General features: G+C 36.4%; 1 protein-coding gene across 15 annotated transcripts in view; it reads right to left on the bottom strand.

The window, feature by feature from the left end:
- STRBP (spermatid perinuclear RNA binding protein) overlaps positions 1-26,365 on the bottom strand; it is a 124,597-nt gene that overhangs the window by 31,721 nt on the left and 66,511 nt on the right. For all 15 annotated transcript variants that reach the window (XR_011533578.1, XR_011533577.1, XM_070596400.1 and 12 more), the window contains 8 exons: positions 23,179-23,399; positions 18,219-18,384; positions 13,676-13,820; positions 5,963-6,054; positions 5,332-5,427; positions 4,091-4,202; positions 3,329-3,426; positions 3,008-3,119 (listed from right to left, as the gene is read on the bottom strand). Coding sequence is in view for 13 of the 15 variants with exons in the window: in XM_070596400.1 (XP_070452501.1) it covers positions 3,008-3,119; positions 3,329-3,426; positions 4,091-4,202; positions 5,332-5,427; positions 5,963-6,054; positions 13,676-13,820; positions 18,219-18,384; positions 23,179-23,399 (1,042 nt within the window). In the remaining 2 variants the exon portion in view is untranslated. The remainder of the gene's footprint in view (positions 1-3,007; positions 3,120-3,328; positions 3,427-4,090; positions 4,203-5,331; positions 5,428-5,962; positions 6,055-13,675; positions 13,821-18,218; positions 18,385-23,178; positions 23,400-26,365) is intronic.

Raw genomic sequence — 26,365 nt, forward strand, 5'->3', positions numbered from 1 at the left:
CTGGTTAAGGTGAGGACTGAAGACTAACCGTTGAATGCAATAACATGGAGGTCACAAGAGAGATTTTGGTAGAGAGGTGAGGGAGAAAGCCTGATTAGAATAAGCTTAAAAGGAAGTGAAGAAAAGGAGAAAGAAAGAATAGTCCACTTTTTTCAAAAGTACTGCTATAAAGGGGAGCAGAGAAATGGGACTGTGTTGGGGGAGCTGCAGAATCAAGGGGGAGTTTGGTTTTGTCTTTCAAATGGGAGATATTACAGCAAGTTTTTATGCTGATGAGAATGAGTCAGTAGAAAGGGAGGAACTGATGCTGGTGAGAAAAGAGAGAATAATGTCCGTTTGCAAGCAAAAGGGGATGTGATATAGTGGACAAGTAGAAAGGTTGGTCTTAAGCGCCCAGACAGTTTATCCATAGTTAAGGGAGGGAAAGTAAAGTGCATGAGTACTTTGGGCAAACATCTCATCAGATGAGAGAGAGGGGCTGGAAGAGGAAGTACGAAATGAGAGAAGATGTGAAGCAGTTATCTAGGAAAACGAGAGAACTCTAGAACTTATAGGAAGATTGCCAGACAACACAGTCTACTTAAGGTTAATGCCCAAGACTTACAGGGAAAACTGTCAAGATGCCTCTATTTTTTCTCCAACAATGTGCAACAACCTGGTGTAGGCACAGAGCTGGATTTCAACCAGAATTAGAATTTTGCCAGGAGGAGGGGATCAGGGAAGTGAAGGCGTGTGCTAGGGAGTGATCATAATGATGGGCCAGGAAATATAAGCAGAGAAGGGACCAAGTGAGAACATGAGGAAGGTGAGAGACTATGAAAAGTTAATAAAATCAAGGATGAGGTTCAAGAATTGGAGTAAGGGTAAGAGACAGAATGATGACAAGAAGCAATTAGAAAGTAGGATTCTTGAAAATGAGATTACAGAGAACGTACATAGGTACAGTTATTGAAGACAAGGTCTAGGGTATGTCTACAGAATGGGTAACTCAGGTAAGGGAGAAGACAAAACACTTGTGGGAGAAAAAGTCAAGGAATTAAGATGTCAGAGTTTTGAAAAAAAAATCATCTGAATGTATACTGAAATCAGCAAGAATTACAAGAGTAAAGTTTAAATGTCAATGTCAGGAAGCTAGGTGCTAAAAACATGAAAGAATGAGGGAGAAGGCAAGTAAGGGTCTGGAGGCAATGGACTTGGTTCCCCCGTCTTATAACCAAGGCAGAGAATGGTTCACTGACTTGCCCAGGTCATGTAGCTAGTAAGTGATAGGGCTCAAATGGAAACACCAACATTCTGCTTCTATTTTAAGCTATAAATTGACAGACCAGCAGTTCCCATGAGAAAAACCTTTAAAGCTAAAAAAAAAAAATCCAAGTCACATAACAATAGTGTACTTTTACCATCTAGAAAGAAAAAATATAAAATCAAGAGCTACTATGAATTCAGTGATTGAAATAAAATTTTCCATTACTAGTCCTAAGAATTTCTATATATATTCCAAATTTGTATTCAATCTACAGACAGTGCTTAACGTCACACGGCTATGTGAATCCTTTCAAAAATTCTGAGCTGCCACGTGAGCACCCTCTGGAAGAAAATGGCTTTCATTACACAAATATTTATTGAGCATTGGTTTGTAATAGTGATACGGTAGAATCTGCAGGATTCCTTACCCCTGAGGAGTTTACAGTACCAGGCAGTCATTCTCAAAATTCAGTCTCAGGACCACTTTACTCTCTTAAAAAATTACTGAGCACCCAAAGAGCTCTGCTTTGTGGGTAATACCTATCAATATTTAGCATATTAGAAACTAAAACAAAAAATTTTAATACAAAAATATACAAAAGCCATTCCATTAGCCATCAGTGACGGTCATCATATGTTACATGTAGCCTCTGGAAAACTGTACACTCATGAAATAGAGAGTGGAAAAGGCAAAAAAAAAAGACTTAGTATTATTATGAAATAGTTTTGATCTTGTCGGCTCCCTGAAAAGTCTTTAGACCCACTGGAATTCTGTTGTCTGAATAAACAGATTGGGCCGTTGAACTATTTTTGCCATATAAAAATTATTAGAATAATATGAATTGTGAGAGGCAGGTTGGGTCCCTGGTGAAGAACAACTGGTATTAAACATCCACCTTCTAGTGTAACAGGAGATGAAGGGAAAAAAAATGGTTTTTTGGTGGCATAATAAGGAAAGTAAGTAAGTGGATTCACATTTAAGTATCTGCTGTATTACAGGTGCTGAGTCAGGGATTTTAATCTGACAAGAGATAGCAAAGTAGGCATAACATCCCTCCAGAGAGAGATGAACTAACTGCTCAAGGCCTAAAGCTAGTAAGCAATGAGACTATGACTAGAACCCAGGCCATACTGATCCCAAAGCCTGTGCTCTTTCTGGGGACACTCTAACCTGAGTTCAGACAGACAAGTACAAATGGAAGATAGTCCTGAATTTTTCAACATACTTTTCTCCTTCTCTATTTTTTCGTTTTCTCTTTCTTGGTTATGTTAACACTTTCAAGCATGACAGAGATCAACCTGATCAGTGACAGTGATAACGTCACCTCCTAGCTTATGGCTTATCTCCCCCTTAGACCAGGGGTTTTCAAAGTGTGGAACCTAAGTCTATGCAGTAATGGAATCTGGCTAACATAGCCAAATGAGTTCATCACTAATAAGAATAAATGACAGCAAGCTGCTATCAGTGATGGGACACAAAAGAAGAAAGTCAGGCAGAAAAGCAATAAACTTTCTTATACATGACAAATAAAATTATTTTTTTTATTGAAGTATACTTGACATACAACATTATACTAGTTTCAGATGTACAACATAACGATTCGATATTTGCATACATCGTAAAATGATCACCACAATAACTCTAGTTAACATCAGATTTAAAAACAATTTTTAAGTTCCCTCAGCTCTAATAAGAGATGCATCCCATGACCATCTCCACCACTCCCCACATCCAACCCCAATAAAAAACTTTTACACTCACCTTCTTTATCAGTAACTGACCAGGAATATTTCTGAAAAGGCTTACTAGATGGAAGCGGGTCCATCTCCAGCACTTTATAAATCTGGCCAAAGGCTGATAGTCTGAGTGCATGCTACAGAACAAAAAATTATATTTATTTAAATTTCAACTGCCATTCATAAAGCCCTTAGAACATCTAGCTAAAAGATATCCACTAAATGCTAACTTACGATGGCAAAAGTCCCTAACAACAGGCAAGAAAAAAGTATTTACATAGAACAATTCAGAAAATAAAGCTATGATACTCCTCTAATAGATCACGGTGATATGCCCATCTTCTACCTGTGCACTGTGGGTAATATCTTCTTTTTGCTGGATGGTCATATAGCTCAGAGCATCTGTAGGGTCTCGCTCACAAGGATCATGAAGACCAGGACCCCCTTTGGCAAAGGCAAAAGAAAAACACAAGTACCATTTAGACTGAGTTTAGAATTCAATAAACTAACACAAAAGAGAGAGAGAGGAAAGAATGGAGAGAAAAAGGAAAAAAAACTGAGGAACTACATTAAAAGTTGCTCAATTAAATGGAGTAAAAAGGACACTCTCATTTTCAATATGTTAGCACTTAAATGTCCTCATTTTACTGAAAGTCACTTGTCTATCTAAAGTCAAAATTGGGTCTTAATCTGAGAATTTAGAAACAGTAGGATGATTCCGCCCAAATCTTTAAAGGGATTACATAAGGAAAAGGAGACCAGATTTAATTTTTCCAAATTAGACTATAAACAGAATGAACTTTATACATTTTGACCAAACATTTGAATTTTCAAATTCAGAGCTGTAGGAAGAGCAAATTCATAGCAGACACAATATCTTATTAGTACCTTTTATGTTAGTATATATAAAACATAAACTACAAGTATTGAAAGAAGAGTTTTATAGCACTTTTCCAACATTCGAAACATTCTAGTTGCTAAAATTCCAAGCAAAACAATTCCTATGCATCATTTTCCTGTGCAGAGGACAAATTTAACACATATTTAGAAAAATAAACTAAAATGAGATTTTTCTGATTCTTCTGCCTCCAGAGTTTGAAACCCTTACCAGGAAGTAGTATTCCAGATGCCAAACACTCCATTACTCGTCTCAAGGCCTCCCCAGCGCCCAAAGGTCTATTACAAGTACCTATAGACTTTTCACATATAAGCTCTAGTGGCTAGAAGATATTAAATTACAAATTAGTACATGCACCAAGTGTTAAAAGGATTCCAGTTAAATGTGAGCTGACATTTCTATCTACAATGGAGGTCAAAATGGTAAAAGTCAATTTAACATTTAAGGCCCAATTAACTTTTCCCTGGTGATTTTCAACTTTCATCCTAGACAGAGTTTTTAAATCAACCATTGTTGAAATAATACATTCAGAAGACATTTTGTTACAAAAACTCTATTTTCTATTACCCTGAAAGGATCACTTAAGAAACTATAGTCATCTAACTGATTTAACAAAGATTTAATAAGCCTCCATGTAAGTTAGTAATAGCTAATATTGAATCAATGTTCAAACCCAGCCCACCTATTTCCCACTTAAGCTAGGAAGCACTCAAACCACAATAAGACTTCACTTCAGACACCCTGTCGCAACCACTACAATTACAATAAACGAAGGACCAAATCTCCATATTTAATAAACTAAAAACTCATGATACTATATCAAAGTAATAACTGCTAGATTAATTTAAAATGACCCTTTATAGCTTTATTTGTTTTATAATGTTAATTGTGGTCTTGATTAGGTCAGGCATAATAATTTCCAAATTAAGTTTTGCAACATACATTATAAACTATATCCATAATCAGATATAATTGTTTGCCTGACTTTAATTACTAACATGAACTAATTTTTGACTGTCTGCACTCAAAGACAAAGAAAAAGAGGATATGCCTTATATCGGCATATTGGGTAGTTTTTATTTTAAATGGAAGTAGCATTGAAAGAGAATGTGCCAGTCAAGGAGGCTGTCATGGGCAGGAGGTGAAGAGTAACTAACTGTCACTGCAGAGGAAAGTGGAGGAAGACAATCACTTCTAACAAGCATAGAACCCTTTTGTCAGAAAAAATATCTCCGGCTCTGTAACATGAATAAGATGAGCTAGAAAGGACAAGTTATATGCATAAAAAAAATTCATAGAAAAAGATACATAATTTTTTTCCAGAACAAAAATAGATAATGCACACCTGAGCTGACTCAGAATACTGCCGTTTTATAGTAGCATGCAATTTCAACAAGATTTCCCCTGACTATGGCTTCAGAATTTGCTTTTAACCATATTTAAGTACTTACCCATCCTTTTAATGGTGCCCATGTGGGGACTCTGTTGCACAAATCACGCAGAATGCGCAGGACAATTACACATGATTTTAATCCATTTGCCCTTGCCTAAAACAAACAAAATGATTCCAATATCCCTGTTGAAATTCAATCTTCATTTTAAGCACACTGATCATGGATAGGTTCTTCAAAGTGAATACTAATTAGACAGTCATTCATCAGTTGTCAGGCAAACCAAAAAATCAAGTTATTAAAAGTAGTAAAACTGTGGTTTAGAAAGACAGATTCTAAAGTAAAGGCAGCCTATCAGTAAAACTGCTTTTACAGTCTCATGGCAATCCTATTTTGACAACTATCTATCTTAACTTTTAGCTTTTCTCACCTATGTTTGTATTTTATAAGCCATCAATTGAAATTCAGAATACTAAGCCAAAAAAGATTATATGATAATTAAACATCATTAACTATAGTAGAAGCTAACCTAGGCACTTTACCTAAATTAACTCATTTACTCCTACAATTTCCCTATAATGTAGAGAGTAACCCCATTTTACACATTACACATAAACCATTAAGTGGCAGGTGTTCCAAACGAAAACTGCACAAGACTATAGCAACAGTAAGGTAATAACGAAGAGCCAACCTGAAACCATTTGGCATGTCGAAGAGACGCCAAGGCGTTCAGGCATTTCTGCCTGTCCAGTAAGTCCGGAGGATCTTTCATCACAACCTTTTCTAATGGGAAAATGGGATAAAGAGAGACAGATACAATTTGACCAAGGGGTTCCTGTCAAATTACCAAACAATAAAAATAAAAAGAGAAGAAAAATAAGACTCCCAGAAGATCTCATAATTTCACTTTGTTGCTTTTTTTTAAACTACATGCATTATGATTACTTAAGGAAACAGTCATCAGAACTGTTCTGTGCACAAGTACAACAGGAGCACAAAGGCATTCATTCAGTAAACAAATCAATGACCACTGCTACACACAATCTGGGATCTTATTAAGCATGTATATAACATCACAGGGCACAAAATAGGTACATAGCACTTCTCCCTTTGGTAGGGTGCAAAGAGGGGAAATCTAGGACCAAAAGCAAAAATAACTTTTCTTTCTAGAAGGGATTTTAGTCACTAATCAATTCTTAAGGAAAATTGGGGCTCTTTTACGTAATCAATTTGAGTTATACTAAGAATATAGTGAGTATGGCAATTTTATTTTTCTACAACAAAATACATCCAACAAGATAACCATTAACGGAAACTTTACCTGACTGATGCAAACTCCTCAACTGTCACCTTGGAGTTCTCTCATTATTTCTTTTCTAAACCAAAATTATTAAAACTACAAGTTTGAAATACATTTCAAGTTTTATATACCTTTTTATAAAAAGCAGCAAAGAATACTGTCTAATTATGGCTATTTGACTTGCTTTAACATTTTAAAGTTAGATTAGATGGTCCAAATCAGCAAAATTAAGAATTCAAAAATGTGATTAATGACAAATATTCATATTTAAGATGTCACATGATACTAAATCCAAGTTTGGATAGCCAAATGTATGCCCTCTAGGTGACTAGGAAGTGGGTTTTTAAACTTTTTGAAGACTTGGTGTATTATTTAAATGTATACAACATACAAATATTTCTTGGGGAATAATTCTTTAATTCAATTAAGTCAGATTCACCATTCTCTTTTAAGAACTCTCTTAGATGTAGAAGAGTCCACCTACACTTTTTCCTAGTATAATCATGACAGTCAGACTCCAGTGAATGTTTGCGTGGGCCAACTGATACAATGTTTAGGTTTTTTATTTTTTTTAAGATTGGCAGCTGAGCTAACAACTGTTGCCAATCTTTTTCTTTTCTTTTCTTTCTGCTTTTTCTCCCCAAATCCCCCCAGTATATAGTTGTATATTTTAGTTGTGGGTCCTTCTAGTTGTAGTACGTGCAACGCTGCCTCAACGTGGCCTGATGAGTGGTGCCATGTCCGTGCCCAGGATCCAAACCAGAGAAACCGCCGTAGCAGAGCGCGTGAACTTAACCACTCGGCCACAGGGCTGGCCCCACAATGTAAGTATTTTTAAATGGGAAACAAGATCACTGATACTTTTTGGTTTCCTCAGTTATTACAAGATTCTATTATGGCAAATCTACTGTATATTTTAATTGATTACCCCTAATTAAAACTGAAAGCATAATGCCGAACAGAAAACAAATCTATTAGAGAAAGAACTGTGGTTCTTTTTACCGGTTGCAACACTCTAAAGGCTGAAGTGCTACACACTTATTTTCTGACCAGGTGAGCTCTACAGCAGATGTTTGCATTGTTACACATTAACCTTTCCCAACAAATTCACAACACAGGATCTCAGTTCACTATCCCCTTTTACTCATAAAACAGGAAGCTTCAAAAAGAACTACTAATGTGGATTTATTTATAAACATAAACAAATATATTATGCGTATTCACTTCATAGGTGATCTAGCTCCTGGACTTGCTTCATTCTGTCTTTATAATGACACAATACATACAACTAACTCATTTTAATGTTTTTATGTCGCAATGTTTAACTGTGGTCAATACAAGCATCTGTGTAAAGCTCACGTACCAGATAAAACAAACTACTGTGAATGAATGATTAGAGTCTCGTAAAAGTTAGGCATGACAAAGGTTGACTGACTGCTAAGTAATATAATCTCAAGAAAAGTTATGGACAGTACTTATTTGTTAAGACTCAATCTTTAAGAGTAATGCGAGCTAAGTTTTATTCTACCATCTTACCAAGTAGGAGTGTCAGGAAGAGGGGTGCAATGGAAGAGAGGAGTGAGGCAGAGGAAATGTGGATAGGAAAACACAAGGCAAACCAAAACTCTTTGTGAACTTTCTGGCACTTTTGTCCAGAGGTCAGAGTCTGTAAATAACATCTTATGCTCATTGCCACACAGTTATTTTTAAAGGGGGACAATGGCAAAAATATTTAAATAAATTCTTTCCTCCCCAAAGTCATATTATAACAACCAACTCTTATTAAAAAAAACAATAAATGGAGGCATCAGCTTGCTACAGACAGTCAACATTTGGAGGCAGTAGCTCCTACTAGAAAGGGATGAAAGGGACAGGCAGCGAACATAAGACTTGCACCAGATTTCCTTTTACATCACCATCAGAATAGCCATGTTTCTTCACGCTCTGATAGTCAAAAAAGTCAAAAGATCCAAAATGTCTCAGTATTCATGAGGTGGGAAACAGCAGAGGAGATGTAATAATTCATCTCATTTTACCTACTTCAAAGTTTCTTATTTTAAAACAACATAAATTCACATGGCACTATAGTGCTACTTATGAGCCCTGCTTGCCTATTTCCTTTATATATTAATAATATAGTTTTATATATTTCTATTCATTAAGAAAAACAAATTACTTAACATGGCAATCACAGAACTGCTGCTGAAAAAACACTACTTCTCATAGCAGAAGCTCAAGTTAACAACATGTCTGTATGAACTTTAATGTCGCTGTTTCAATTTTGTGGGAAGCAAAGCTTTTCTGATAAAAAGGTATCTTGGAGTCTTTAAAATTAAAAAGAACGGAACTGTGAGCCATTTCATTTTTTCCTCAGTGACCAATAAACAGATCAGAAACAGCAAGGGGGATGGGCTTGGAGAGTGACAAAAATGCCAAAAGCAAAGAAAAACAGCTTTTAAAAATTTATTGCTCAGTCACCTGGCATCAGGGCATGAAGGCACATAAAACATTCTGAAGAACGGAAGCACTGGAAAAGAAGTCAACTATGCCTAACTTTGTTTATTTGGTTAGAGGTTAGATCAGTGACCAGAAACACACCGCACTGCAGGAAATGTTGGTCAGTTTCTCTCGATCCCTTACATGCAAGCTAACTCTCTGCCCGTTAACAAAACCACTAGCCTGGAGATGGAGCGAGGAAAAGCCAGAACATGACTGTGTTAAATAGGAGTTATACGTCTTGAACCTGGGCTCTTCAAAGGTAAAATATTTGAGCTGGGTTATCATGAAGGCCTCCTTGACAGTCTATATAGCTGAGCTACTGAGTTCATGCTGATAGACTTTTCTAGCTAGCCTGAAGATACCCTGGCAGCCACTTCTCTCAATTCTTTGAGGCTTTGTGGACAGCAAACATTATGCTTCAAGCCACTGTCCATGTAAAACATCAAGCCACAATAATGTAAACAGGTAAATCCAGCACTCAGGTAGAGCAGAGAGAGCACTGTTCTCCTAATTTACAGGAGAAATGTCACTCAGTATGATTCTTCTTCAAAGCCTCAGTAGGCAGTCGGCCCCAGAAAGGATAATGGCTAAAGGTTTGCACCGGATAGTGTAGGTCTAGCAGCCAGGAAAGGCAGGAAAATAAAGCCTGTAGCATCATTATAACCCCAACTGTGATCTCTGGACTGTGAGAATCTAATGCCTTCCACTTAGCAAGACTCACACTAATGAACTTCTGCCAAGACGCATCAGAAGGTCATACTGGCACCAACACGTGAAGCAGGACTCTTGGGCAACTTCTCTGTGAATCCCTGAAAATCTACCCCAATACTGACGACAGAGGTTTGTCTTAGCCTAAACCTCAAGAGTCTCTGCAGTTTCCCTATCCACTTAGTTTCAAATTGCATTGTAAATATAATCAACAGCTGATTTATCACCCTCATAGCAAATATACTTCTAGTTTAAAATCACAAGCACCAAAAGAACCTGAGACTGTGTGCTGCTCAGAATAACTAAATCAGCTAAGATGCTCCTACACTCATTCTAAACAATAATGGGGGAGTGGACAGCACAGTGGACTTAGAGTCAGAGGAGCTGGGTAAAATGTGGGACTTTCCTATTTATAAAACAGGGCAATTATCCACCTCATAGGGCTGTTGTGAGGGATAAAATAAAGGATATATGAAAAAGGGGTTAAACACAGTAAGTTATGAAATATCTTAACAGAGCTAAATCTTCAATATATACTACTTGAATTCTGAGATGCCCATTGTTAATGCCTCTTACACACTGGACAGTCCTATTTAGTTAAGCAAGATGCTGGCTACAAAAATCCATTCACCAGATTTTTTGGGGAGAATGCCTACTGTATATTAGGCACCATTCCAAGTGTTAAGGATAAAGGATAGGGGTTTGGGAAGAGACAGCTGCCCTCAATGAATCATAAGCAATTTAATAAACCAGCTCATTAGCAGCACTACAGCAAATACAGTATACTGATTTCAATAGTACATTTCAATGGGTGTTGAAGAGTTTAATTGTGTTTAGGTTCAGTTCTTCGGACCTATCATATACACACTATCTCACTGTGAACTCAAGGCAGTTTGAGTAAGTGAGTTTGCACTGTGAATCTTTTTAGTAAGCCGAGTAATTACCACTATTTACTGAGCAACTACTTTGTGCTGGGTATCGCACAGGTCATATTACATAAATTCTCTCACTTAACTTCAAACAATCTTCTAAGGTGTTTATTATTCACATTGTAAAATGAAGAAATGTGTCCAAAGTCACACAGCAATAGTATTGGAGTGAAGAATCAAGCACTCGGCTGCCAGACACCAAGGTCTGTGCTTTTTCTCCTATGCCTTCTTTAGCAGGAAGGAGGCAGTAACACAGAATGGTTATTCTACAGGGCCTTCACGTGAAGGGTTAGAATATGGAAAGAAGACTGATAGCACAGGAGGAATCTTACCTGTGAAAGAGTAAACAATAACAGAGGGATTCACTACGTACTCTGGCCACTGAAAATGTAAAGAGTGACTTGAAACGACTGGTTGGACAGGCCCACTTCTGCAGAGACAGCCCTGAGAGGTAAGTATGAGGCTCTCACCTGCCCTAGTCCACTGGTTCTGCCTGCTCTCAACCACGCATTTTACCCTTTTTCAGATTCTACTCAACATGTGGCAAGTGAAGAGAGGGAAGAGAAAGACGTGAGGTGTATATGCACTGTGAACAGTCTGTTTTGTGGAGAGAGAAGAAGTGAAGATTCTATAGGAAAATGTTGCCTCGAAAAAAGTTGGGATGCATATTTTTAAACTTTGAGAAAGAAAGTGGAGGTGTATAAAAAGGGATATCTCTCAGTCTTAGAAATTTCTGGAATCCAAATGAATCTTGTGCTTTTACCCCACGCAGCTGAAAACAACTGCATCAAGTGGGGGAGGAAGTGTCTCGTGTGAGGAAACAATTCCTGTAGAAGTACACAGCCCAGGTCTCAAATGCTCAGTTATGCTGGATACTCAAAGTTGCCCAAGAATACGCAAAACTGCTGGTGAAGATCAAAAAACTGTCTTTGACAAAGCCCAGGTTAGACAAAAAGAGCAAATTATAAAAGATAACAAGTGAGTCAACAGGGCTGGGAGGTTAAGGACAACAGCAAAGCAAATCTTTTTGCCATTCAGAAGGAGAAGTAACATCTAAAATGTTAGATCCAAGCTGATTCTTTCCCCTTACTTGATCCCACACGATAATGTTGACATCAGCTGATGAGATTCAGCTCCTAGAGAGGTTTTGGGATCCCTGAGTAACCCAAACACCTTGAACAGAGACTATGACTCTCCTACTTTACTACAAATTCCGTTCTATAATAACTAGTCTTCTAGTAAGGGTGCAATACACTAAGAATCTATTTTCAGCTTCTCTGAACAGAAATTAAAGTTACAAAGGAAACAGACTACACTTAAGAGTATCACTGAAAACTATGACAAAATCCCATATAAGTACACAAAACCGCAGGAAAAAAAGAAGCCTGAGATTCTCTTAATACTTTCAAAGAAGTAATGGAAGGGATGCCTATAGCTACAAGCAAACATATAATTAATCTAATCTTTGGCAACTTCAGTCTTTTTCTCATCTCTCTCTATTCAAATAATTTTTTAATAATACCTATAGTTATAACTATACTTAGAAATGGTTGATTTTACACTAGAGGGTCAAGTAGAACACAGCTTACCAGAATTAAAATTATCTTGATACTTCAGAAATCATTTTATAGTTCTACAGTTAATGGTGAACTGTAAAGCTGTTAAAAAAATTAAGCCATTTAAGATCGGTTCTTCAGAGGTGTTAGAGATACTATATACAGAAAAAAGAAAAGTATAGGCATAAACTCAATTATAGATTGAATGCACTTTAATTTTAAAATATGACTCACAAATGTGTCTACTTTATATCTGTTGGTATAGCGTAGCTGATTTTAGTTACCCCAAAAAACTTTTTAAAAGGAGTCTATCACTTTTACTTAAAGAGATCCTATGAGTCATGTCTGCCAAAACTCAAAGTTCTAATGTCACTGGTAAATGTGTCTTTTTCTACCTTTATATCAACTTGAAACCAATTAAGAAACTGACCAATATTTCTCACTGCACTGGTATTTCAGGTAAGGGAGTAAGCAATGGGACTTGTTGAACATCTAGTGATGAAAAAAAACAGCATCAGCGAGTCCCCGAGTCCCCACTGGCCCAGACAGGCTGCAGTGCCTCTAAATTGTCATGACAGAGACGTGCCAGTTGGTCAAAGGTCTGACACAAGAGAAATATCACATGACAAGCTTCTAGGGACAGAACTGAGAGGCAGAAATAAGTTAACTTGACAGGATAAAAACAACAGGAAAAGAAGCCCAGCTCCATCATTACTTCTCAAAACTGAACAGATTTCTCACTCTACTTTTATAAGGATGACATTGCCATACAGAAATTCTTTTTAACTTCAGAAGAAAGTTAGTTTAAAGCATGATTCCCACATATATCATATTCAAAATGTTAACAGGATCACAAACCTCCTAGAAAAAAATTTACTAAAGATTATTTATTTAAAAAAAGAATCAATGTCCCAATTTATAACTCTTACAGTATACATTTACACATGGGCAATTAGGTAAAGCATAAATCTTACAAGGTTATATCATTATTAGAAGTCAAGAGCAATGTGCAAATGAGTAATCTGAAACAGTGAGTAAATTTGAAAACAATACTGTTTTGGACCACACGTAATCCTAAAACTATATCTAATAGCCAAACTACACAGAAGAGGTTGGTTGATACCAGTAACAATGCAATACTAGACAAAACAAAACAGAACACCAAAATAGTATAAAAATTAAAGCAGAGTTAAGACCAACAGGATAAACACAAGTTTTTGAATTAACATATTTTACATTTTGAATGTATGTATTTTTGCAAAATAGAGTGATTATGTAGAAACAAAGCTGTTTAAAATACTATGAGTAGCATAAAACAGAGTTATTTCTTAAATCCATAAAGCATACTTAACACAGCATTCAAGAGAAATCTTATATGAACAGAACAAAAAAACATATATATACACATGTACCTCCATCCTTCTTCTCCAATTCGTCCCTAATTAGAGGGGAAGTAAGTATCACCTTCAAAGTTAGCGTGGGCTCTTTTGTATTCCGAATTATAATAGATGCCTCATCTACACATTGTTCCACTTGATATTTCTCTTCTGTGAGTTTCTGAAAGTCACCAAGATTTCAAACACACCCAATTAATTAGATTAAAATTTCAAAACAAAACAAAATGATTGTCCCTTAGTTTTCAAATGTTATTAACTATTAGTATTACTGTGCCAAAAGAGTAAATAAAGCCTTTAACTCGTTCTTTAGTTTAGGGATAACATTTCTCTCTCCTCCTAACTTACCAACAAATCCTTTTTCTCCATCTCTCAAAAGGCAACCACAATGTCAACCATCTACACAATTATTAAGCAGTATTTAAAACCATTCTTCCTAATATTTGAAAGTAAAATATCAACAGCATCATTATGTGATAAAGGGTTAATTACTGTTCTTGAAATTATTACAGAGAACTATTATGGAATAATAAATCGCTGGGAATGCTCTCTAGACCAATACCTTTTTTGATAAAACAGCCTAAACAGGGACTCCTACTTGCTGAGGATTTACAAGTATAAGATTATGTAGATTTCTATGTAAGATTATGTAGATTTTTAAAGAGAATCAAGTAAGAATGAATGAAAAAGGATCTCTGCACAGTCACTCACCAACGAAAAAATTAGTATAACAATTTCCTTCTCTAACTACTGGTCTCAGAGATCATTCCAGAGAGACCTATAATTATGGGACAATCACCTGACATCACAGGAAAACAGACATTGATTCTTTTAACATAAAAGTATAAACACATAATTTAAGGGCCTTCCACAAAACAATCACCAATTAGAATCACATATTAAGTTATATTTAATATATTATTATACATTAAATATCTAGTTTAATAAGTTACACAGGGCTTTTCCTGGTGATGAAATCTACTATCGATTACCAGAAAAAAACGGCTGAATGGAAACACTACTAGGTCTCTACCCAACAATGTGCATTAAAAGAACTCAAAGCGGTTTACAGAAAAATTGCATTTTACCACTGACATTCCAAAAAAGATAGAAAATAGAAAATTCATTATCCTAATTTTGAATAGAAGAATCCAAAGAAGGGAAAGGCCACACAGCGACTGGAAAAAACAGAATCAGAATATAGAGAAAAAGCAGAAAACTGCTCACATCCATTTTGCCACTATAAGAGCATTAAAGATGTCCAGAGAATGAGTCAAACTAAATTTGTCAAATATGCATGCAGATCACCATGAGACACATCCAAAGTAATAAATATGGCATGAGTCTGGGGCTAGACTAATTATAAGTGATTTCTGGTTTGGGTCATCCTTCTCCTCCCTTGCTCAAGGAAGTCCTAAAATTGCCCTAGAAAAGAATATAGAAAGCAGGTATGGTACAACCTCAATTAATTAAGGTACTAAGGTAACTGAAAGTTTTACTATGGTAAGTGCTTGGGAAAAACCTTTTTAATTCATAAGAAAATAAGATCATATCACATCAGAGTTTGGTTTTCCACACAAACACCAAGTAAACAAGGGGAAGGCAGGGAGTAAAGGTAGAAATCACACTTAAAATGATTTTCTGAACTATCATTAGTAATAATAATAACGTGTGTGCTTGTGTGTATAAACATATATACGGGCACATATATGTGTGTACATATACACAATTTAATTTGAGATGCATGTACAGATGGGTACCTTTACCCAAATACCTATAGTAATGGGTCTAACTATCACACAAAGCAGCTGTTTTCACTGCTGGATTACACCATTGGCTACGCTAAAGTGAAGTATGCTGCTCATAATGTCCACCACTGGTCTTAAGAGTTCAGGCCTCTTTTACCTTCTCCAAGAAGCCTTTCAAAGACCTGAAGATATTGGTCTTTTTTAGTGTCCTCTAGCCTAAAATTAAGCCACAGTCTATTCAAATTTGAAATGGTTTAAACAGCCTGAACTCTCCCCTGGGTCCCGCCCTTGAACACTTGCTAGCTCAACAAGAACATTTTAAAACTGTGGTGCCCAGAAATAAAGATCCTCACTCAGGAGAGAAAAAAAAAAGGAGAGTTCACACAGTTGTCATCTGCACAGAGAAAGCTCTATTAATACAGACTAAAGCTTGGCCCAATCTCCTATATCTTCATACTGGAGAAATGTGATAGATTCTCAGAATAAGAACTTCGATTTATCATAGCACTGGTTCTCAACCCTTTTTCCAACCTTCAAAGACCTGAGGAATATGACCACTCTCATAAGAAAGAAGACTCACTAGAAGGAACAGAAAGTGGGGTAAGACAGTTGAAAAAGCCTCTAGTATGTCCAATCCTTTGATATTATTTTACTACAAATTTAAAAGTAAAAATGTTCACTATAATAAAAGCAGAAATACAGATTAAATTTAAAACAATATAAAAAGTAATGGAAACGAGAGGAATGGAAACGAGGAATTTTATTAACATCCTAATAACAAAAAGTATAGTTAGCCAGAAACCTGCTACTGAGCTTTCTGTTTCTTAAAAATTTACTGTACTCCATGTTGCTTAACACTCTCCCTCCCTAAATCACAAAAGGATTTAAAATAATTTTTTTCTAAAGATTGGCACCTGAGCTAATATCTGTTTGGGTTTTTTTTTTCCCCCCTTCTCCTCCTCAAAGCCCCTCAGTGCATAGCTGTATACTCTAGTTGTAGGTTCTTCTGGTTGTGTTATGTGGGACACCACCTCAGCATGGCTTGATGAGCGGTGCCATGTCCGTGCACAGGATGTGAACCAGTGAAACCCAGGGCCACCGAAGCTGAGCGCATGAACTTAACCACTTAGCCATGGGGCAAGCCCCTAAAATAATTTTTTTTAAAAGAAATAAGTTTAACCCTAGGAAGGACCAGAGACATTTTTTTTTAAACAGATTTAATTTTTTTTCCTGCTTTTTCTCCCCAAATCCCCTCAGTACATAGTTGTACATTTTAGTTGTGGGTCCTTCTAGTTGTGGTATGTGGGACGCTGCCTCAACATGGCCTAATGAGCGGTGCCATGTCCATGCTGAGGATTTGAACCAGTGAAACCCTGGGCCAGCGACGCGGAGCGCACGAACTTAACCACTCGGCCACGGGGCTGGCCCTGAGACATTTTTTCATCAGAAGAGAAAATGGAAAAGCCAAATACGTTTTTTTAGTCACTTAGAAACCCATATCTTAAGATTTAAGGTAGAATGATAAAATAAAATAGTGCTCCAAAAATTAATATAGGGGAATGTCAACAAGTAACACAAATTTGAATGTCAAGAATGGTACATAAAAAAGTCAGGAAGGTGGTTTTGAAGATCAGCTGGTGAATATGAAAGAAAATGATCCAGTAACAAAGCTAATAAAAACAAATTTAGAATTCATATTACTTGGGGGGGAAGCCTTTTTAGAAGAAACACAAATAAATCAACAAAAGAAAAGAGAGCACTCAACAACTCAAAGTTTGGACCTTGTGGGCTGATCTCTATTTACGTGATATGGATATAAGGACTAACTAATTTGAAATCATAAAAAAAGCTATAAACTGATTTTACCACAGATATTACATCTGAAACTGAACAATGATCACAGTTTCCCCATTAGTAATGCAACTGGTCCTTGGAGTGGGCTGGCAGAGCAGGTCCTAGGGTGACCACAACCCTAGACCAACCTTCAGCCTTAAACCCTGACTGAGGAGCCTTCAGCAGCATCCTCCAGGAAGCATGCCAACATTAAAATTTTCTAAATACATCCCAACATGAAAAAGGTTAGGAAATAAGGAATTACTAGTGACTTTCCACCAACAGAATAAATTGGTGACTATTAAATTAACTATTAACTGAGTCTTCAATTTTAAAAGTTATTATCTATGAAAGTCTCCAGTTGTCTATGCTTTTTTTTTTTGGTAAAATTGGCACCTAAGCTGACATCTGTTGCTAATCTTTTTTCTTTCTTCTTTTCTTCTTCTCCCCAAAGCTCCTCAGTACATAGCTGTACATTCTAGTTGTAGGTCCTTCTGGTTCTACTATGTGGGATGTCACCTCAGCATGGCTTAATGAGCAGTGCTAGGTCTGCACTCAGGATCCGAACTTGGCAAAACCCTGGACCACTGAAGCGGAGCACATGAACTTAACCACTTGGCCACAGGACCAGCCCCTAGGCTCTTTTTGATCTTTCAATTCTTTTCTGCATTATACCAACCCTTCCATGAGTTCTATAATGCTGAAAGACCCAGTCGGGAAAACATGAAGACTCTCAGCAAGATACACCTGAAAAATTTAAGACTGTGCCTTAATAGCCATCTTAATTTGGTAAAAATATCCTGAGTACTGATCACCAGAAGTTTGCTTTACACGTAATGGATGGGTCACTGACCCAAACTAGCAGTATCCCTTTTGTTTATACCTACCCTTTACTATTACCAATTTCTTGCTATTGAATTCATCAAGGCCGCTACCTATTTTCACAAATTCTTCTGGAGGTGCAATTAAACTGTACTCACCTGAATCTGAATAGGAAGATTATCTTTGACTGTATTTAACAGGGTCTCTGTGGGTTTGTCTTTGCACATTAAAACCAGCTCCAAGTCCATATCATCTTTAATCAGCAAGCCTTTTGCAACCAGGCCAATCCTCATTACACCACACAATGTCCGACCACCTTGATCCCTAAAAATAAAAGTCTGAGTGATTACTTTTACAACCTGTTTCCCAAACTATAACTTGATCATCACTTGGCTTCCTGGATATCCATATGAATTGATAAGCAAGTACACAAATCCAGATATCCAAAATAAAGTCTCAGATTTAAGGTTCATAAAGTATCTATCTTCCCCAAGGAGTCAAGAGGGAGCATATTTCAGACTATAGATCTTTTAATTCTTTATTACATCTATACTGCTTAGGAAAATCCAAAAATACTATATCCTCTTAAAACATTTTTTTCAAATTTTTAAAAACTTCCTCCTGTTACATTTTTTATTAGTAATTAAAGAATTTGAGAGAAACATGTACACCACAGTATACTGAGAAAGAGCATCAGCGCAGAAATCTAAAAGACCTGGACTCCACGCCTAGTGGTACCTGCTGGCTCAGTATCCATAACTGTAAAATGGCTATCAGCTAGATGAGCCTTAGCTCATCCCTTCTGACTGTATCACACTAGGAATCCACAAAAGTTTATAGAGAAAGAAGAATAATGTGATAAAAGTAAAGAGCTGAGGAAAGAAGGAAATGACCAAGATACCCTGCCAGTACATGCATTCCAAATCCAGTAGTAGCTAAAAGAACAAACACTCAAAGAACATCAAATCATGAATGGTGCATAAGAACAGTGTTAACGTCTATCCTTGGTTTTAATAGGTAAGTTTCTTATTCCTTCATCTCCCTTAATCACAAGTGAAAATGTAACTAAGCTTGGCAGTCATTCAACAAGTAAGCAAGTGTTTGAGTGTGAAAAACATACTAAAGGAAATCTAATCCCTTCTGCTCCTGAGGCTCACACTGTAGTTAAGTACAAAAGCAGTAAGTAGCCTGCTTAAAAGGGGAAGAGAAAGTAACATCTGAGAACAAACTGCAAGCCACAAATTCTCATTTAAACCTCACAACAAGCCTACATTTGAGAGACAAGGAATGTGAATCCCAGAAAAGCTAATTAATTGTTTACGGTCACAGAGAGTAAATGGCAAAGCCTGGATTCAAATTCAAGTTAGTTTGACCACAACACTCAGGTTGTTTACATTATTATGGTTGCTTCCCAAGTTCAGAAGAGGGAGAGGTCAAAATCAGATAAGCCAAGCAAGGCAACCTGAAAGCCTGACTTCAGCAGAGTCTTGATTTGGTTAGACAGAGGTCACTAACTGGCGGCAAAGAATCAGCAGAGTTGGGCAAAAGTCAGAGGAGTGGAGAATGAACAACTAGAGAAAAGAGAAGAAAAAGAAACAAATGGTCGCAGTGGAAACAAGACAGAAGGTTATAAATAACCCAGTCACTGGTTCAGTGCCCAGCACACCTTAGAGATTCCATAAACATTAAGTCAATGAAAACCTATAAGGGTGGTACAAGTACAGAAAGAAATAAAAAGCATTTTAAAGCAAGTGGTCCAAGTGTAGGGAATTATTTAGTATTAAGAACAGAGTCAGTTCATCTTTGATTCTTTCTTCTTCTGTATCCCTGTCCTCTTCTCATGTTCTCATTCTCCCAAATCTAATAGTTTCTAAATTCCTTCCCCATAATCACTCTCAAACCACTGCCTTCAAACTAGTTTCTTTTCAGACTCTTATTACCTCTCATTTCCTTTTCATTCAAGAACCTCCTCTTCACTGGCATTACTGACTAACCTCTGTCATCTCCAAGCTACTGTATACCGTATACTGCAACCAGAATAATCTTCCAAAAGCACCACATAGATGGCACTCCACCTTTTATTTTCCTCGTGTCCCACTAAACACTTAGACACTTAGCACACTGGAAGGCAATTTAGGAGACAGCATGACTTCCTGGTTCGAACTCTTGCTCTGCCACTTGCTGTGTGACACTGGACAAAGTACAAATTACCTGACTCCTGAACCTACTTTCTCATTTGTAAAAAAGGAATACCTTTCTCACAGAATGGTACTGAGAATATCATTTAATTTAATGTAAGTAATGAACTCAGCCCAGAGCCTGGGATATTAACAGCTCAATAAATGATAGCTATTATTCCTTAAGCAGTCCCTATATGTTCTCACACCTAGATCTTTGCCGAGATTTATTTTTTCTTCCATTTTCACTGCCTGCCAAAACCCTACCCATCCTCTGAGCCCACTGCAAGTGCTACCTCCTTCATCAAGTTTTTTCTGATCCCCAAAACCAGTATATAATCTCTCCTTGCTCTGTACTTTCACATTTTAGTCATGGAAAAATGAAGAAAATATGTTAAGAAAACTGGATCTGGAGCCCAACAGACTTGAATACGAATCCTGGCTCCCTCACACACACTCATTCAGTGACCTTAAGCAAATTAAAGTTTGTTAATGATTCTGAGTCACTCTATTTTCATAGGCAAATCTGAAGTAATGGAAATTTCATAAGTAAAATGGGGGTGGAGGAAGCTAGGAGGACAGGAGGAGAGGCTAGCAGGTTTGCTGTAAGGTAATGTGAAAAATAATCTGGTATAGTAACTGCCACTCAATGGTAGCTACTATTATCTAGCCATTATTAGCTCACTTATTAAATTCTATATCATAATTAAGATACACTTAGTCTTACCATGTAGAAGACAGCATGACTAAGTAGAGAAACGAAGTCCTAATTCAGTCCTAAACTGAATAATGAATTTGAATATAGGAGGTAGTGTAAAGCAAGTGACCCAAATATAGGGAATTACTTAAAATTAAGACGGAGTCCTAATATTCCTAATAATACAAATAGTGGAACCTTGTGCAATTTATTTGACTTTTGAGCCAGTTGGTGAAAAAGGTAAATAAGTACACAGGTAAAATCTGCCTAACAATGCCTGGCAATAGACGGTGCTTAATAAATATAAGTTGGCCCTCATCCATCTTTGCGCCCTTTGTAGTAATAAGCATATACATCAGGAGTGCAATATGTATCTATTGCCAGAACAAAGCTCTGTTTTTGTAAGATGTGCCTACCTCTGGTTTATAAAATAAGGACACAATCATCCTGCACTCCTTGCGTTTCACTACATGGGAAGAATCACAGGCAAGGGCTTAACCTGGGACTGTTCCACAAAATGGATGAAGACTTTTACAGAGACAATCAAGAGCATCCACACCATGGAGCTGTATTTAAAAATCCAAATCAAAGCGTGGAGCACATTATCTTTTAAAAATCTTTAAAACACAGTGATCTGACCCAGTTAAGCAAAAGTCTACAAGAGTGCTTTCCAAAGGTCTGCCAGCCTTGAAAAGAAACAACAGAAGATGTATTAAAAAGGCCTGAACTGCACTTAAAAATGGTTAAAATGCAAATTTCGTATTAAATATATTTTACCACAAAAAAGGGCATAAACACAAATAAAATAAAAAATTATGGAGCACATGACTACTTAACTTGCACAAGGGGTGGGATATATAGAGCTAGATTATTGGATAATATTACGAATTAACATGAACCCCCAAATTTTTTGTTGTTGTTTTTGGCGAGGAAGATTTGCCCTGAGCCAATATCCAATGCCAATCCTCCTCTTTTCGCTTGAGGAAGATTAGCCCTGAGCTAACATCTGTGCCAATCTTCCTCTATTTTTTGTATGTGGGATGCCTCCACAGCATGGCTGACAAGGAGAGTAGGTTCACACCTGGGATCTGAACCCACAAACCCGGGCTGCCAAAGCAGAGTATGCAGAACTCCAACCACTCAGTCACGGGGCCAGCCCTCTGAAAGTATCTTTTTAAATCTATCTTGCGCAAGAAAAACTCAATTACTGCCAAGAACCTTCAAGCTGACAAATCTATGACTAAATACAATGTATATATTACCTGTAAACAGTTGGCAAAGTCAAGGAATTATGTTCCTCAACTGAAAAGTGAAACTGATTATCTTTCATCTTAAGATGAAAAGGTTATGCTATCTTTCAGTGAAGAAAATCATTTTAGCAATACTTTCCCACTGTTCTTTATTTATCACATTGATTTAGAATTGAAAGCTGGAGAAAAAATTCTGTAACCTCTATCCCCAATTTACAAGTTGTAGCCAACGTAATGCCCTTAATTCTATTAATATAGTACAGTCAAATGAGCTTCATCTTTCAAACTAAATCATATACTTATTCCAATCAGAGTGACATTGCTCAAAAAGTAACTCTAAGCTTAGTATGGCATAAAAAGTTCGATGATCTGACTCCAGTTATCATTCAGCTTGATCTCACTAATCTCTTACTACTGTTACAGCACTGAGAATACTCTGCTATAATTGTTGAAGGGTCTGGCTCCCATTCGGCCTTCATTCATTCCACAAATATCCAATGAGCATTTATTATATGTAAGACACTGTGCTGGATCCTGGGAATCAACAAGGTAGATATAGTCAAAAATACCTTTAGAATACATTTTCCTTCACTCTTTCTTCTATACTAGGATTTTAAAATATCTGACAAAAACAACATTTTATGATTTCGCCAGAGAACAAAAACTCTACTATTATTTCCAAATTTAGGAGGTTGAACCAACACATAAAAAAGACAATATATCATAACCTCCAAAAGAGAATATTTTAAAGGACTTGGTGCACTTTCAAAATGTATCTTGAATAGGTCCATCTCCTTTTTCTAGTTGAATCATTATTCCTTTTTGCTGTTCTTTCAAATTTAACTCAGAAAAATTCCAAAAACATTTACTTCCTTACAGTCCTACAAATGAAAAAACCCAAAAAACATCATATGCCAAACAAATCCAGTGGGATGGGACCCTGGGTTTTTCTGAGTACCACAGTGAAACGCCACAGAAGTCAGGCCACACTCACTTGGAATAGGTGTCTACAGCCTCATCCTTCTTCACTTCTGTCTCGCTCTCTGTTTTTGTGCCTTTATTTGTCTCATCCAGCCAATCTGAGACATGTTTAAGAGCACATTCAACAGTAGACACCATATTCTGAACGGCTTCAAGTTCCTCCGGAGATGGATAGATTGTTGAGTGCTTCACCATAACATGGCGATCATCATTGGCAAAAGATCTAATAGATCTCTGTCAGAAGGAGAAAGAAAATAATTACTTTAATAAAAGAAATGCTACCTGAAAAGGATGACATACAAATGTATTTACATCATCACAGCATTAATTATCAAACCATTGCGTAATAGTTATAAAGTTGAGACAATAAAAATTGCTCAGGAATAGGAAGTAAAACCCCATTCTACTGAACTCCACTCCAGAAAATTACAGATTATTCATTCATGTTTTGGTAAGGTTCACCCAGGTCACACTCGGTATTACATATATGCTACCTTTTAGCTGAATCGACGTGTTTTGAACACCACTTCAAAAAAGGTCACCCGTATCACCCATCATCTGCAACACACAAATACTTCTAACTTCAAGAGAGTACCTAGAAATGCATGATGGTGACTCATGATACCTAGTCACTCCTTTCCAAACTGCTAGAGACTTTCGCACCTTGAAAAACTGAGATATCATTATACAGTAATAAAATACAAAGTTATGTGAGAACACTATAAACTATGGATCACATTAGAATATTGCTACCATTTGGCATCAAAACTTTGGGGTGAGGCTTTAATTTTTAAAATAGATTAGTAGGAGACATTGCAAATTCCAGAATGGGGAAAATACATACTGCAAAAGAATTAACTTCTCAAACTAATTTACAAATGTATTACATTCTCAATCAAATCCCCTCAGGATAGATTTACTTAATACTCAACAAAAATAATTTTAAAGCTCATTTGGTGAGGGGGGAGCTGGAGGGTGGAGTCAATGAGAATGTCAAGAAATAGTCTACAAAGATGGGTGGGTGGCGCCATTATGCTAAAACAAAATATCAAAAATTTAAAAAGCAATAATTAAAATGACATGCTGGCCCAGAAATCAGTAGAGCAGATTCCAGCCTAGAAATAGAATGAATTTCATGAAAATTTAATACAGGAGATCCTTCACACTCATGAGTCACACATCCAAAAACCTTTGAATATTTCCAAATTTACAAATATCATGAAGACACTTGTACCAGTATACAGCAAAATGAACAAGGATAACTTGGTGAGTTTCCAGAAAGCCAAAAGTATTCCATTTAAAGAGTGACTATAGTGTCTTTACTTACAAGAAATCACATGCTAGTAGATGGTAAGTACTTTGTTTTAACGTCTTTATCACAAAATAAAATATTCACAATTCTTTCATCAGTCTGTCTCTTTGGCTTTGTTTTTGCTTGAATATCAACGTTTAAAAATCATATTAATTTGAATATTAGTAAATTAATACTACAGTATCACTGTCCCCTATAAAATGAAGCGAGCTATAACTAAAAAGGTAAGCAATCCTTTGAAATTCTCAAATATTATGTAATAAAAGCTTTTACAAAGCTCTCTTTTTTCTAGATCAATCACAAAGTTTTCTTTTTACAAGATAAAAACCATTCTGTCTAGATTTCTTTCTTGTTCACAAAGTCCATGACCAGTTTTCCAACTGGAGTCTTTTGCCACAAAGAAACAAACTTTTTAATCACTTCATGCAATTTACTCATACATCCCAAAGTAAGTATCAAGAAAACAAAGGAGCCATATAATGAATTGAAGATGAGAGGTTGTTCTAGGGATTATAAATTAGTTGCCTTGCTCTTTAGAGAAGAAATTCTACTAATATTTTAGTTCTGGATGGTAGGGAAAAACGTTAAATTGGGATTTTCTTTGTCATTTAGTTTTATGGTGAGTGACTAAGTGTCACGTACTGTATAAAGACATTTCAGTCAACGAGGGACCACATAATGGCGGTCCCGTAAGCCTAGGTGTGTAGTAGGCTATATCATCTAGGTTTGTGTAAATACACTCTTTATTGTTCACACAACAACGACAAAATAGCCTAATGATGCATTTCTCAGAACATACCCACATTGGTAAGAAACACATGACTGTACTTAGTTAGCTAAATTACTCAATCCTGCACACAGGAAAACTGCATATTGCTACATAACACAAACCTTTGGTATTTCTCTTACAAGTAACACAGACTGCCAACGTTAAATTCAAGAATGTTAAATTCAAGAATCTACTGGATGTTGATAGGACAAGCGTCATGAAACAATGGTGACAGGAAGAATTAAATAAATGGTATTACAAAAAAAGAAACTGAAGAGGTCTCTTATTTACCTAAATAAGCTCCAAATGAATTTTTTTAAGTATATAGTCATGTGCCCCATAACAAAGGACATTTCAGTCAACGACTGGACTGCACACACAACAGTGGTCCTATATGATTAGTACCAGATGGCCTAGGTACGTAGTAGGCCATACCATCTAGGTTTGTTTAAGCACACTCTGTGATGTTTGCACAACGACGAAATAGCCTAATAACACATTTCTCAGAAATTATCCCTGTTAAGTGACATATTACTGTATTAAAAAATTAAATTGGAAGAACCACGCAGAAACAGAAAGTCCTCATTCAAATTTGAGATCCAAGGGAGGGCAAAAGGGGAAGAGGGGCACATGTGTATGGTGACAGATGGCAACTAGACTTTTGGTGTTGAACACAGTACAGTTTACCACAGAAATCGAAATATGATATACACCTAAAATTTTAATGTGACCTCGATCAAAATAAATCAATAAGCAAAGTCAAAAAAAAAATCTGAGATCTAAGGAGCAAGGCAATAGAAGAAATTAGAAAACACCTACCGACCAATTAAACTATATAAAACACAAAATTTCTACACTAGAAAATTTAAGCTAAATTTAAAATGAATAAATAGGAAAGAAATTTTCATAAGCTATGACAAATAATATGTATGAACCATTTCTTTAAAGTTGTAAGAATATCAAAACTATAATACATAAATGAGCTGAAGAGGCAAATGATTCATATCAGAGGACACACAAGTTACAGCGTTGTTTTTTACATCTCACCATAAAACTAAATGACAAAGAAAATCCCAAATTAACATTTTTTCCCCACCATCCAGAAATAAAATATCAGTA

This window comes from Equus przewalskii, chromosome 26 (assembly GCF_037783145.1).
Source record: "Equus przewalskii isolate Varuska chromosome 26, EquPr2, whole genome shotgun sequence".
In the NCBI taxonomy this organism is placed as follows: domain Eukaryota; kingdom Metazoa; phylum Chordata; class Mammalia; order Perissodactyla; family Equidae; genus Equus; species Equus przewalskii.